At 37.2% G+C, this 13,946-nt stretch overlaps 1 protein-coding gene across 7 annotated transcripts in view; it reads right to left on the reverse strand.

The window, feature by feature from the left end:
* The window catches only part of zgc:103755 (uncharacterized protein LOC449988 homolog), an 80,809-nt gene that overhangs the window by 35,378 nt on the left and 31,485 nt on the right, over positions 1 to 13,946 (reverse strand). For 6 of the 7 annotated variants that reach the window (XM_060879755.1, XM_060879754.1, XM_060879756.1 and 3 more), the window contains one exon: positions 13,719 to 13,850. In XM_060879755.1, the coding sequence (XP_060735738.1) occupies positions 13,719 to 13,850 (132 nt within the window). Of the gene's footprint in view, positions 1 to 2,439; positions 2,503 to 13,718; positions 13,851 to 13,946 lie in introns of all 7 variants that reach the window. The other variant, XM_060879759.1, reaches the window with a different exon arrangement.

A 13,946-nucleotide genomic window follows, 5' to 3' on the forward strand; every position in this document is an offset into this window, starting at 1 on the left:
AAATAACAAAACAAACTGATTTAATTGGTGATTATTTGTGCTGTGTTGTAAGAGAAAATGGAAAAGAAGTAACTGTAACATAAGCTTGTGCTGGAAATATGACTAGTCGAAGTTTTCACTTATACACATGCTTTTATTTTGTCACTAGGAGGTGTTCCTGTTACTGGTTGCCATAGTTACAACCTTTAAAAGTAGGTGGAGCAACTAGCATTTAAACTCGGTTTTCTTGCCGCTAAAATTAAACATTCTGGAGAGTGATTTGGCGCTTGTGTATAAAATGAAGGAGTAGGTAGTGTAATCTTTGCCAAGGATGGCTACCGCTCAAATGTCCTCGCTCACATTGGTAGTCGAGTCACACGGAGTGTGTGTTTTTTTTTTTTTTTACATTTTTAAACATATGGGCATTTGATCTTCATGTTTTAAGTAATATAAATTAATAAAAAAATAAAACAAAACAAAAAAAACAAAACAAAACTATAAAATGTTATTTAAAAAAATAAAATTTCTTGGGAGGAAAAAGTAAGGACACCCCCATTATTTGTACTTAAATTAGATACAATTGCATACAGGTTTATCACATGAGGTGGAAATTATTAGAACATTGTTACAGAGCATTTTGAAAAAAGGCTTTCCTTATTTAAACCTCAGATATTTAGTTTGATTTGCTCTTCTTCGTTAAAGTGAGAGGTATCACCATGGTGAGATCCAAAGAGCTCTCCGAGGCCTTCAGAAAGAAGATGCTTATGAGTCTGGTAAAGGATATAAAAAGATCTCCAAAGAAATTGTAATCAGTCATTCCACTGTACAAAAATCATTTGCAAGTGGAGAACATTTAAAACACCTCCAACATGGCCAGGTCAGGACGTCTAAGCAAGTTCACCCCAAGAGCAGACTGCAAGATGCTTAAAGAAGTCTCCAAAAACTCTAAAATATCATCATAGGACCTACAGCAATTTTCTGCTACAGTCAAAGTGCATGAATCTTCAATCAGAAAGACACTGCACAACTTTAAGTATCATGGGAGGTGTGCTTTTACTGTCTAAGAAAAACATGAGGGCAAGACTGAAGTTTGAGAAAGAACAGAGAGACAAAGGCCAAGACTTCTGGTATAATGTGGTTTGGACAGATGAGTCTAAAATTGAATTATTTGGAGATCATAAAAGAGGGCATGTTTGGTGTAAACCAAATACAACATTTCAGCAAAATAAAAACCATACCAACTGTGAAACATGGAGGTGGAAGTGTACTAGTTTGGGGATGCTTTGCTGCAGCAGGAAATTGCTGAATTGGAACTGGACCTTGTAACATAAAATCATACCAGTAAATCCACTGGCTAAAAAGCAAAAAATGGAGAATTCTGGAATGGTCAAGTCAAAGCCTAGATCTAAATCCTGGGATGCACTCATTTCCAGGGATTTAAGAACAGCGTAACAGATATTGCGTCATCGGGCAGGCGTGGCCTATTTGATAATCTAACCCTAACACTAACCCTAAACCTAACCGTAGTTTTTGGTTATTTGTTTTCAAAAATAGCTTAACTGTAAGATAATAAAGTATAATAGATCTAAAATATATAAAATCTACCTGTATGATTGATTTGTCCATCATTATCCATAGTAGGTATGCTCTTTTTTTTTGAAAGAGGCCATTTTTCCAAGACCTCCAGAAACACGCCCACTGCACGTTGCGGTAACGAAACCCCTGGAATTTAGTGAATGCCTCTAAACCTATTGAGATCATGTGAGGTGAAACAGACATTGCATGCAAGAAACCCCTCAAACATCACACAGCGGTAAGAATTCTGCATTGAGGAGTGGGGGAAATGACAATAAAATCCATTAGAAAATGTGGTATCTGAGGTTCAATACAGCCTTAATGTTTGTATAAATACTATACAATGTTGTAAACACATACCTAGACATCAGGCAATAATTATCTATCCAGAAAATAAAAAAAAAAACAATGCAACATGCAAGTCAGTGCTGCATTTCTCCATTTCACGTCTTTGGCTTCTCGGCTGGAGATATTCTGAATTTGAATTCAAACTCAGCAGATGGGTGTTGATTTTATCCAGCATTTCAGCACAGCAAGTTTATGAGCTCATGTTTGCGCAGCACAGGCGGTCGCAATGCTACAGTTCTGCCGTGGATTCCAGATGACCGTGTGAGCTGTAGTTACTACGGGCCGAACAAAACAAAGCAGCAGCAGTAATCTATGCTTAGCTTTACGTTTGTCACCTGACCTGGAGCAAGCAAAAATTCCTAAAAATACATCGTTTGCGCTGAGGTTTACTATAATGTACATGCCAACACCTATGTAAAACCTCCGCTTCATTCGAGCCACTTAAGCATGTCATGCCTACAATAATTAGTGTTGCAGGTCTCCGCTGATCAATGCAAGGGTTAGTTTAATTAAAGTCCGACGCAGACTTTTAATTACCTGTCTGAATCTCCGCACCAATTGCGAGTGTCGGTAAGGACCTCGCCTTTATCGATGCTAAACCTTTAGAGCAACCATAGGTTAAATAAATAAATAATAGCAGAGGCAGTGGAATAGTCAACACATATTGAATATTGAGACAGAAAAAGAGTAAATTGTACAGAAGAAAAAGAAGAAGAAAAAGAAGTACTGTACTATACTTTTTTTCCTCTTCACCAATTTGACTATCTTTATAAATTTGTCTTGTATCAATAAATGTTACATCACACTATTTATCCGTTTATAGTACAAGTACAATCCATGTAGAAAGTCCACAAAGCAGAGCTTTTATAGCGGCTATGAACATGTTTACGTTCCGGCCGGCTTGTCCGTTTCCAGACAACAACCTTTCAGTTTAAAGACAAAGTTCATCTTGATTTGATCAAACTTTTCATCCTGACTCGGTCAATCGGATTTCGAGAAGATACGATGGATATAAAAAGTCGCACACCTGGTAAAATTGCAAGATCTATCATTTCACAGCTTTCTTCCATCTTTTATATTACAATATCCACTAACAAAATTCAACTGAAAAACATCGAAATGTTTTTGGAGGAAAAACAGATGTGGACATTTTGATTCATCTTAACGACACGAATCTTTTGATTTTGTTCATCAAAACGATTCGTTTACATTCGTGCACCGATTTCTTCAGTGACCCTTTCCGTAAGTTACATCTCTACGCCAGTAGTTGGCGCCTGTGGGTCTATCTTTTTAGATATTATGAGTAAGTCAACAAATGAACCATGAGGTTAGTGAAGAATTGAGTATCTGCTGACTCACTGACGATGTTTATCAGTTTGTAACCAGTTACAACAAGAAAAAGGGGCAGAACGGTGAGTCTGAAAAGTACTTCTATTTTCTTCCTTTTCTTCAAACCTTGAGTGAGAATGTTCTTGTAACATCATTGAAGTAGAGAGATTCAACTCGGTGTGTGTGTGTGTGTGTGTGTCGAGTCTTTCGGTTTCTCCAATAGCTTGTAGAGGAAGACCTTCCAGATCCATCCTTCACTGGCAAAATCCAGACAATAATTATTTTAAAACATGAGCTTAAATGTTAATTTTATCAGTGGCCTTTAATTCTTTCTACTGTTTAAACAAATAAACCAAAATAAATAGATATCATTGCTTTAATTGGTTGTAATTGCATTTCATGAGGTTCAGCAGAACCGGGCCTTTGAGTCTGCATAAACACTGTAACTAAGCACAAGCCTCTTTAGGCTTTATTTATTCACCAATTAATGATCATCTACCATGGCAAAAAAGAAAAAAGAAATAAAACAAAAACTCAGAACCAGTACATAAACATTCTGCTGCTATCATGTCACTTTGATTTATATTCCTTCACATCTCTGTTTTTGTCTTTCTCGTGTTCTCTGGTGTCATTTCTTTCTTTCTGCTTCAGCAAATATAAGCAATACGAGCTGGGATTGAGGGAGTAGCTGTTTGTTAACAAGTCGAACGCACAATGTGTTCGACTTGTGTAAAGGAACCACAACGTCGACTTGCCTCACGACTGAATAAAAACCGAAACGCTCCATGCTGTGACTTCTCAAGTAAGACATCTAATTGTTCAAGCAAATTGTACGGATTAAAAAAAATGAAATAAAAAATTGAAACAAGAAGAAGATGCAAAGAATTTCTCAGGAAGTCCGTCTTGGTTGCACTAATGAGAGATTGAGTAAGAAAAGAGAAAAAATAAGAGCAATTACGTGGTGGTGTTTTTTAGTATGTAAGAATGTGAATGATAGGAGGCAAGAGATGTTTCAGAGAGAAATATGATGGTGTTGTTATGTACTAGTGGAACTAGAGGAAAAGTTTGCAGACGGTTATTTATTATAATTTATTATAATTTTATTGGAGATTGTGCCTAAGGAAATAATCATATATTTATGATTAAATCTAAAACTCATCTGTGATTTAAGAATGGCCTTAAGGAGAATAATTAAGCAGCTGTTATGCAAGGAATGAAACATTTTTAGGATGTGCTGATATTGGAAAATAATCAACTTAGATCAAAGTGACGTATCTGATAACGAAAAGGGTGGCGTGATGCAGCCGGACTCAAAATGAATGAAAGGGCTGTTAGTACATCATAGTTGATTATGTTCAAATATGTTTCAACATATGATTATGTTCATCACAATACACAGTAATCCAAGTCCATAAATCAAGTTAGTTATGAAGTGTCATATAGATTTTGGACCTTCATTGAGATGAGGTCAAACTTGTGAGGATCCTGAGGGATCTAGAGATGTACCAGCTCCAGTTGGACTCTGCTTCATGAAGTATTCTGACATACTAAGAGGAGATGCCGACTACACGTTGTCTTCGAGGACAACCTTCTAATCAATACACAATTGCCAGACTGTATCTGGCTGTAGAAAGAACATTATTCATAATAACACTCTCTGATGTTTATAACAGTTTATAATCACACCCTCCAGTGTCACCCAAATGAGGATGAGGTTCCCTTTTGAGTCTGGTTCCTCTCAAGGTTTCTTCCTCTTCCATCTAAGGGAGTTTTTCCTCACAACAGTCACCTCAGACTTGTTCATTGGGGATAAATACAAACACATTTAAATATAAGTCTAATATTAATCTTAAACCTTTGTATAATACTAATATTTGTATTATATATATATATATTTTTTTATTATGTTTCTTATGTTCCGTAAAGCTGCTTTGAGACAATGTCCATTGTTAAAAGCGCTATACAAAAAAAAAAAAAAAAAAATGGATTTAAATTTGAACTTTCCACATGTTTCCTCACCAGCCTCTCTTTGTCTCTCTTACAGATAGTAAAAAATACGGGAAGAATGGAGATACCACAATGCCCTCTGTCCTGAAGACTTTCCCATGTCAGAAAACTTACATTTACATCATTTGGCAGACGCCCTTATCCAGAGTGATGTACAACAGTGTTTAAGTCTCTATCATTGGATACATTAACTCTGGTTCACTACAGCAGGTTACATACTTAAGATACCATGAGTCTAAAACACTGCTCAAAGATTTTTTCTTATTTTTTCTTTCTATATATATATATATACACATACATACATACATACATACATACATACATACATACATACATACATACATACAACAAACAAGGAGAAAGTGCTAATTGAAGTGTTTCATGAATAAGTAGGTCTTCAAGTAGGGAAGTTCATTTCACCACCTCGGTGCCAGAAAAGAGTCTTGTAGTATATTTACCTCTTACCCTGAGAGATGGTGGAACCAGTCGAGCAGTGCTGGTAGATCTGAGGGTGCGGGGTGCAGTGCGAGGAGTGATGAGGGCTTTGAGGTAAGAGGGAGATGGTCCATTTTTGGCTTTGTAGGCAAGCATCAGTTTTTGAATCTGATGTGTGCAGCTACTGGAAGCCAGTTGAGGGGTCGCAGCAGCGGGGTGGTATGCGAGAACTTAGGCGGTTAAAAACAAGCCGTGCAGCTGCATTTTGGATCATTTGCAGAGGACGAATCACAGTCATAGGTAGACCTACCAGCAGTGCATTGCAGTAATCCAGTCTTGAAATGACAAGAGACTGAACAAGTACCTGAGCAGCCTGTGTGGACAAAAATGGCCGAATCCTTCTAATGTTGTAGAGAAAGAACAAACATGAACGAGTCACATTAGCAACATGAGAGGAAAAGGACAGTTGATTGTCTATGGTTACCCCAAGGTTGCGAGCTGCGACTTATTTTAAAGGAGATCAGATGGTTATGCTGGGATATTGCAAGATCATGAGCTGGGGATGAATCACCTGGGATGAACAGCAGTTCAGTTTTGCTAGGATTTTACTTTAACTGATGAGCAGTCATCCATGATGAAATTTCTGCCAGACATGCTGAGATCCGATCAGAAGCTGTGGTATCTGAGGGTCGGAAAGAGAAGATAAGTTGTGTATCATCAGCTTAGCAGTGGTAAGAGAACCCATGTGAGTAAATAACTTCACCAAGAGAGTGAGGATACAATAAGAAAAGCAGAGGACCAAGTAATGAGCCCTGTGGGACACCAGCGGAGAGTCTGTGTGGAGCAGATGTCACTCCCCTCCATGTTACCTGATATGAGCGTCCTTCCAGGTAGGATGCAAACCATTCTCATTCTTATCCACAAATCCCAAGATTCTTGAGGGTGGATAAGAGAGTCTTGTGGTTGACCGTATCAAACGCTGATGAAAGGTCAAGGAGGATAAGGACGGATGAAAGTTTGGCTGATCTAGCAGCATGTAGTTTCTCAGAGACATCTAAAAGGGCTGTTTCTTGATGGAACTAGCTGTGGATCCAATGGGCAGGTGGTAGGATTGCAAAACTGGATGAGTTGTAAAATCTCTTCTGTTGCTACATTTGAGAAATGCTATAACAAAGGAGTAGGGGAGAAGGGGAATCCAGACTGTGAGATGTAAGTGCAGTCAAGTTACAGTTACAGTTACTTCAAGTTACAGTTTTAACTAGTGCACTTTTGACACTCGAGACTTCTTCAAAAAATGCTGCATCATATAAAAGTGATACAGATTTTATCATCGGTGTATCTGGAGTGTCCAAGAAAAGATGGAACAAAAGTAAGGAAGAAAAGGCAGGTAGAAAGCAACAGGAGTGATAAGATGAAGAGAGGGAGGATGGGAGGAAGTGAGGAAGGTAGGAAAGATGGAAGGAAGGGATGGAAGGAGGGAAGAAAAAAGGAAGGAAGGAACAAAAGCAATAGGAGCAATGGGAGGAAGGAAGGAACAGGAGGAAAGGAATGAAGGAACAGAAGCAATACTGTAGGTGCAACTGGATGAAGGAGAAGGGGGGGGTGGTAGGAAGCAATAAAAGGAAGGAAGGGATGGAAGGAAGAAACAGGAGGGAAGAAATTAAGAAACAGAAGCAATAGGAGAAACAGGAGGGAGGGCAGAAAGAAGGAATAGATGGAAAACAGGAGGGAGGGAAGAAGTAAAGAAGGAATGAAGAGCATGCAGAGCCTGAACCAGCGTATTGAAACATTATGTCTTGTGTTTCATGATGCAATAAACTGTTAAAAAAAATGTTTAAATAAATCCAGCAATAATGCTGCAGTTGCAATTTTTCCCAAAAACTTAAAAAAAAAACCCTAAAAGCATTTAATCATATAATAAGACCATGTAAGGTGACTAAAATCCTGTGCATTTTAATCAGATCCTGTTTGTGTTCTGAAATCTAATGCAGTAAAAGCTCTTCGGCTTTCTTTTGCAGAACTGTTCGTTAAACAGCATGAACAGACATATTTTCTGTGCAATCGTGAGTGCAGTGTTTATCTGCTCCACTCGTTTGCAAACAATTTCTTCGACTGACTTAATTGTTAAAAATGAGTCTTCAGGATATGTCAAGACACCTTAATTGTGTGCAAGAAATAAAGAAATGAATTGTGAGGGCAGCGTTTTCACCCCTCGCAGCGTAATTAGCCTGCGTAAGAGCGTACTTAGTAAATCAGCCCTTCTGTCAGGCCTAAGGAGCAAGGCCAAGAAAGTCACATATTCTTCTTGACCCCATCCCATTCCTCAGACCAGCAGATCTACTCATTAAACATAGGACAGCTCTCATTATCTCTCAGGACAACGTATCAACATGATGCACAAAAATCCACTAAGTCAAATAAGAAGACAGACCAGGGAGCATTAAAACAGCTCACTGCCAAGATGGGTTCTTTTACTACTGACAGGCATTAGAATGATTGTGTCATTAAAGCTTCTTAAAAATAAGAGTGAAGCTTGGATACTGCCATTATGGGACGGGGGTCTGAACGGAGCAGCGATTTGGAGCCTGTAGTGTGTGTCACGCTGACTCCGTGACTCATGAAGCACCCTACGGGGCCTGCGTGAACAGCGAGGCATGACTCAGCCCTCTACGGAAATTCAAGAGGAAATTAAAAATAAAGGGGGGGTTGAGAAGGGATGGGGGCTGAGGCTGAGGCTGAGGCTAAAGGCATGTATGTGTATGTAAAAAAAGTCCAGTGTGGGAGATAAAATATGGAACAATAGAAAGACTTAATCATAATGGAGCATAATAGCTGAAAGCATTTCTACTAAAAATAAATGCGGAAAACGAGAAAGATATTTAGAACATTAACTCATCTGTAGTTTCAGCCTCAGACGTAGCCTCACGAACATCTGAGGCTGAACGCCTCATGCATATGGCACCCAAAACTGAAAACAAACTGCGCATCGTCATCCGATTGGTTGGACTCTACAGGATTTCCAAGAGATGAGCGTGTAATCTATTTCCCTGAACTGTGACAATAAGAAATTTATGAGGATCATCTAAACACTGGATTTTCCAAATGATGTGAAGTTTACGGAATAAATTCATCTATTTGCACGACTTTCTTAAATGAATGAGCCATGACTGCACTGTGGTCATGTGGTTTTCTAATCCCTAACTATGACTCTGAACAGTCCTTGTTTAATAAAAGCTGCTATGGAGTCCAGACCTTCTGCCGTCAGAGACAACCATAAATCATTATTTAACTGTTGACTGTTAAGTGTCTTGACTGTTAAATCCTCTAACAAAATCTTGACTCTGTTAATATAGTAATTCTATTATTATACAGTGAGACATACACTATACTGTAGCCTGTATGTACAGAAATAAAGAAAATAAAGAAAACAGGCATGGATATATAGAGAGAGAGGTAGAGGGAAGAAGAGAGAGAGAGAGAGAGAGAGAGAGAGAGAGAGAGAGAGAGAGAGAGAGAGAGAGAGAGAAAAGGAAAGAAAGAAAGAAAGAAAGAAAGAAAGAAAGAAAGAAAGAAAGAAAGAAAGAAAGAAAGAAGGAAAGGAAAGAAAGGAAGAAAAAAATAAGAAAGAAAGGATGAAATGAAAGAAAGAAAGAAAGAAAGAAAGAAGGAAAGAAAAGGAAAAGGAAAAGGAAAAAAGAAGGATGAAATGAAAGAAAGAAAGAAAGAAAGAAAGAAAGAAAGAAAGAAATGAAAGAAAGGAAGGAAAATTAAGAAAGAAAGAAAGAAAGAAAGAAAGAAAGAAAGAAAGAAAAGGAAAAAAGGATGAAATGAAAGAAAGAAAGAAAGAAAGAAAGAAAGAAAGAAAGAAAGAAAGAAAGAAAGAAAGAAAGAAAGAAAGGAAAATTAAGAAAGAAAGAAAGAAAGAAAGAAAGAAAGAAAGAAAGAAAGAAAGAAAGAAAGAAAGAAGGAAAGAAAAGGAAAAGGAAAAGGAAAAAAGAAGGATGAAATGAAAGAAAGAAAGAAAGAAAGAAAGAAAGAAAGAAAGAAATGAAAGAAAGGAAGGAAAATTAAGAAAGAAAGAAAGAAAGAAAGAAAGAAAGAAAAGGAAAAAAGGATGAAATGAAAGAAAGAAAGAAAGAAAGAAAGAAAGAAAGAAAGAAAGAAAGAAAGAAAGGAAAATTAAGAAAGAAAGAAAGAAAGAAAGAAAGAAAGAAAGAAAGAAAGAAAGAAAGAAAAGGAAAAAAGAAGGATGAAATGAAAGAAAGAAAGAAAGAAAGAAAGAAAGAAAGAAAGGAAAATTAAGAAAGAAAGAAAGAAAGAAAGAAAGAAAGAAAGAAAGAAAGAAAGAAAGAAAGAAAGAAAGGAAAATTAAGAAAGAAAGAAAGAAAGAAAGAAAGAAAGAAAGAAAGGAAAGAAAGAAATGAAAGAAAGGAAGGAAAATTAAGAAAGAAAGAAAGAAAGAAAGAAAGAAAGAAAGAAAGAAAGAAAGAAAGAAAGAAAGAAAGAAAGAAAGGAAAATTAAGAAAGAAAGAAAGAAAGAAAGAAAGAAAGAAAGAAAGAAAGAAAGAAAGAAAGAAAGAAAGAAATGAAAGAAAGGAAGGAAAATTAAGAAAGAAAGAAAGAAAGAAAGAAAGAAAGAAAGAAAGAAAGAAAGAAAGAAAGGAAAATTAAGAAAGAAAGAAAGAAAGAAAGAAAGAAAGAAAGAAATGAAAGAAAGGAAGGAAAATTAAGAAAGAAAGAAAGAAAGAAAGAAAGAAAGGAAAATTAAGAAAGAAAGAAAGAAAGAAAGAAAGAAAGAAAGAAAGAAAGCTGGCTATGTAGAAGCCGTGTCAGAAAGAAAGGGAAATTAAACAGAAGCAAGGAAGAATAGCAGAAACGTACATTATAACAGCAAGGTGTTGGTTAATGTGATGTGTTTTACAAGAACCAGACACAGAGTGTTCTGTGATATCGGACATATCGGGAAAGCAAAGTTAATCTCTGCAGGAAAATCCAATACAAGAGTGTGCAGGAAAAACCAAATCAACAACTTCATACTCATCCTCCAACTGTGCAACACACACCCACACACCAGAAGAAAAGAAAATGAATGTTATATCTTACAGCACACGGGGAAGATCCTGTGATAAATAAGGGATGCACAGAGACGGTGTAATGAATATTAATCAGGATTAAAACAATATTGGCAGAGTGCACAGAACACAGTAGTGTTTACGCAAATAGGAAGTGTGTGTGTGTGTGTGTGTGTGTGTGTGTGTGTGTGTGTCAGTAGCATTTTGTAAAGCACTAAAAAAAAAAAAAAACAGAAATTATTATAAATTATTATAATAATAATTTAAAAATAAGAGGCATCTGATTGGTCGAAACAAGTCTCAATCATAAAATACTTCCCTTCACTGTAAGATTCACTAACTAATAATTCCTAATGAATATATACAGTGTTTAATGTTAAGCTGGTGGGCTTTGGTCTCAGGATATGAGGTGACAAGCGGATAAGGCTATGGGTTGGTAATTGAAAGACTGGGGTTCAAGCCTGAGCACTGCCAACCTGCCACTTTTGGGCCCTTGAGAAAGGCCCTTAACCCTCACTGCTCCATATACACACACACACACACACACACACACATACAGTATATATACAGGGAGTGCAGAATTATTAGGGAAGTTGTATTTTTGAGGATTAATTTTATTATTGAACAACAACCATGTTCTCAATGAACCCAAAAAACTCATTAATAGCAAAGCTGAATATTTTTGGAAGTAGTTTTTAGTTTGTTTGTAGTTTTAGCTATTTTAGGAGGATATCTGTGTGTGCAGGTGACTATTACTGTGCATAATTATTAGGCAACTTAACAAAAAACAAATATATACCCATTTCAATTATTTATTTTCACCAGTGAAACCAATATTACATCTCAACATTCACTAATATACATTTCTGACATTCAAAAACAAAACAAAAACAAATCAGTGACCAATATAGCCACCTTTCTTTGCAAGGACACTCAAAAGCCTGCCATCCATGGATTCTGTCAGTGTTTTGATCTGTTCACCGTCAACATTGCGTGCAGCAGCAACCACAGCCTCCCAGACACTCTTCAGAGAGGTGTACTGTTTTCCCTCCTTGTAAATCTCACATTTGATGATGGACCACAGGTTCTCTATGGGGTTCAGATCAGGTGAACAAGGAGGCCATGTCATTAGTTTTTCTTCTTTTAGACCCTTTCTTGCCAGCCACGCTGTGGAGTACTTGGACGCGTGTGATGGAGCATTGTCCTGCATGAAAATCATGTTTTTCTTGAAGGATGCAGACTTCTTCCTGTACCACTGCTTGAAGAAGGTGTCTTCCAGAAACTGGCAGTAGGACTGGGAGTTGAGCTTGACCCCATCCTCAACCCGAAAAGGCCCCACAAGCTCATCTTTGATGATACCAGCCCAAACCAGTACTCCACCTCCACCTTGCTGGCGTCTCAGTCGGTCTGGAGCTCTCTGCCCTTTACCGATCCAGCCACGAGCCCATCCATCTGGCCCATCAAGACTCACTCTCATTTCATCAGTCCATAAAACCTTAGAAAAATCAGTCTTCAGATATTTCTTGGCCCAGTCTTGACGTTTCAGCTTGTGTGTCTTGTTCAGTGGTGGTCGTTTTTCAGCCTTTCTTACCTTGGCCATGTCTCTGAGTATTGCACACCTTGTGCTTTTGGGCACTCCAGTGATGTTGCAGCTCTGAAATATGGCAAAACTGGTGGCAAGTGGCATCTTGGCAGCTGCACGCTTGACTTTTCTCAGTTCATGGGCAGTTATTTTGCGCCTTGGTTTTTCCACACGCTTCTTGCGACCCTGTTGACTATTTTGAATGAAACGCTTGATTGTTCGATGATCACGCTTCAGAAGCTTGGCAATTTTAAGAGTGCTGCATCCCTCTGCAAGATATCTCACTATTTTTGACTTTTCGGAGCCTGTCAAGTCCTTCTTTTGACCCATTTTGCCAAAGGAAAGGAAGTTGCCTAATAATTATGCACACCTGATATAGGGTGTAGATGTCATTAGACCACACCCCTTCTCATTACAGAGATGCACATCACCTAATATGCTTAATTGGTTGTAGGCTTTCGAGCCTATACAGCTTGGAGTAAGACAACATGCATAAAGAGGATGATGTGGTCAAAATACTCATTTGCCTAATAATTCTGCACTCCCTGTATATATATATATATATATATATATATATATATATATATATATATATATATATATATATATATATATATATATGTATGTGTGTATATATATATATATATATATATATATATATATATATATATATATACTGTATGTGTGTGTGTGTGTATATATATGATTTTGACCTCCAATATGGTCCTATATGATGTGCAATGTTAAACGTCTTTAGAGCAACGAAAAGTAAAAAAAATGTCGAATGATGAATAAGTAATGTTTATAGCTGCTCCTGGGATTTAGTTTTTTAAGGATGTTCCACAACATTAAATTTAACTTTGTTATAAATGGAGTAAAAGTTTGGTGAGTCGTTCATTAATGCATTAATAATTGTACTTGTTGACAAATCGGGTGATGAATGATGGGAGTAAAACATCTCAGCATGTGCTGTTTTTTGGAATATAATCAAGAAACTCACAAGAATGCCTTTAAAAAAAAATAAACTAATTTAAATGTAAAGTTTTAAAACTTCAAAATGAAGTGCTAAAAAATAAATTATTTTTACCTAGATATAGATCTACATCACTGACCCCTGGCAACGAAATCATTTTTAATCATGCACTGTTTTGATTACCAGGTTCTTTATTATTCTGTATATCTTTCATTCACCTCTTGCAATTTCTTTCTTTTTTTCCTTGCTTATCTTAGACAGATTCAATCTTCTTCGCAATCTCAACAAATCACTTTAAGGGAGGCTTTAGGGACGGGTTATGCATCATGCGAGCCCTAAAGGTACAAATATACAGTAGATGTGGGGGAAAAAAAAAGAAAAGTAGGGCACTTTCAATGCTAGTCGAAGGACAGTGTACCTGTGTCGACTTTCGACTTGACCCTCGAGAGGTCGATGTGGCGAGGAGGGCGAAGAGGAGCAGCAGATCGACGAGGGACGGGTCGGCGTCGCTCTGAGAATTTACTGATTTTAGAAAGCGGAGCAAAGATTCCTGCAAGAAATGGGGGGAAAAAAAAAGCCAGAGCGATAGAGAGATTTTATAACCATAGTGCTTTATACTCCAACTACACTAATAAATCTCAATTCA

Source organism: Tachysurus vachellii, chromosome 10 (assembly GCF_030014155.1).
Source record: "Tachysurus vachellii isolate PV-2020 chromosome 10, HZAU_Pvac_v1, whole genome shotgun sequence".
NCBI lineage: Eukaryota > Metazoa > Chordata > Actinopteri > Siluriformes > Bagridae > Tachysurus > Tachysurus vachellii.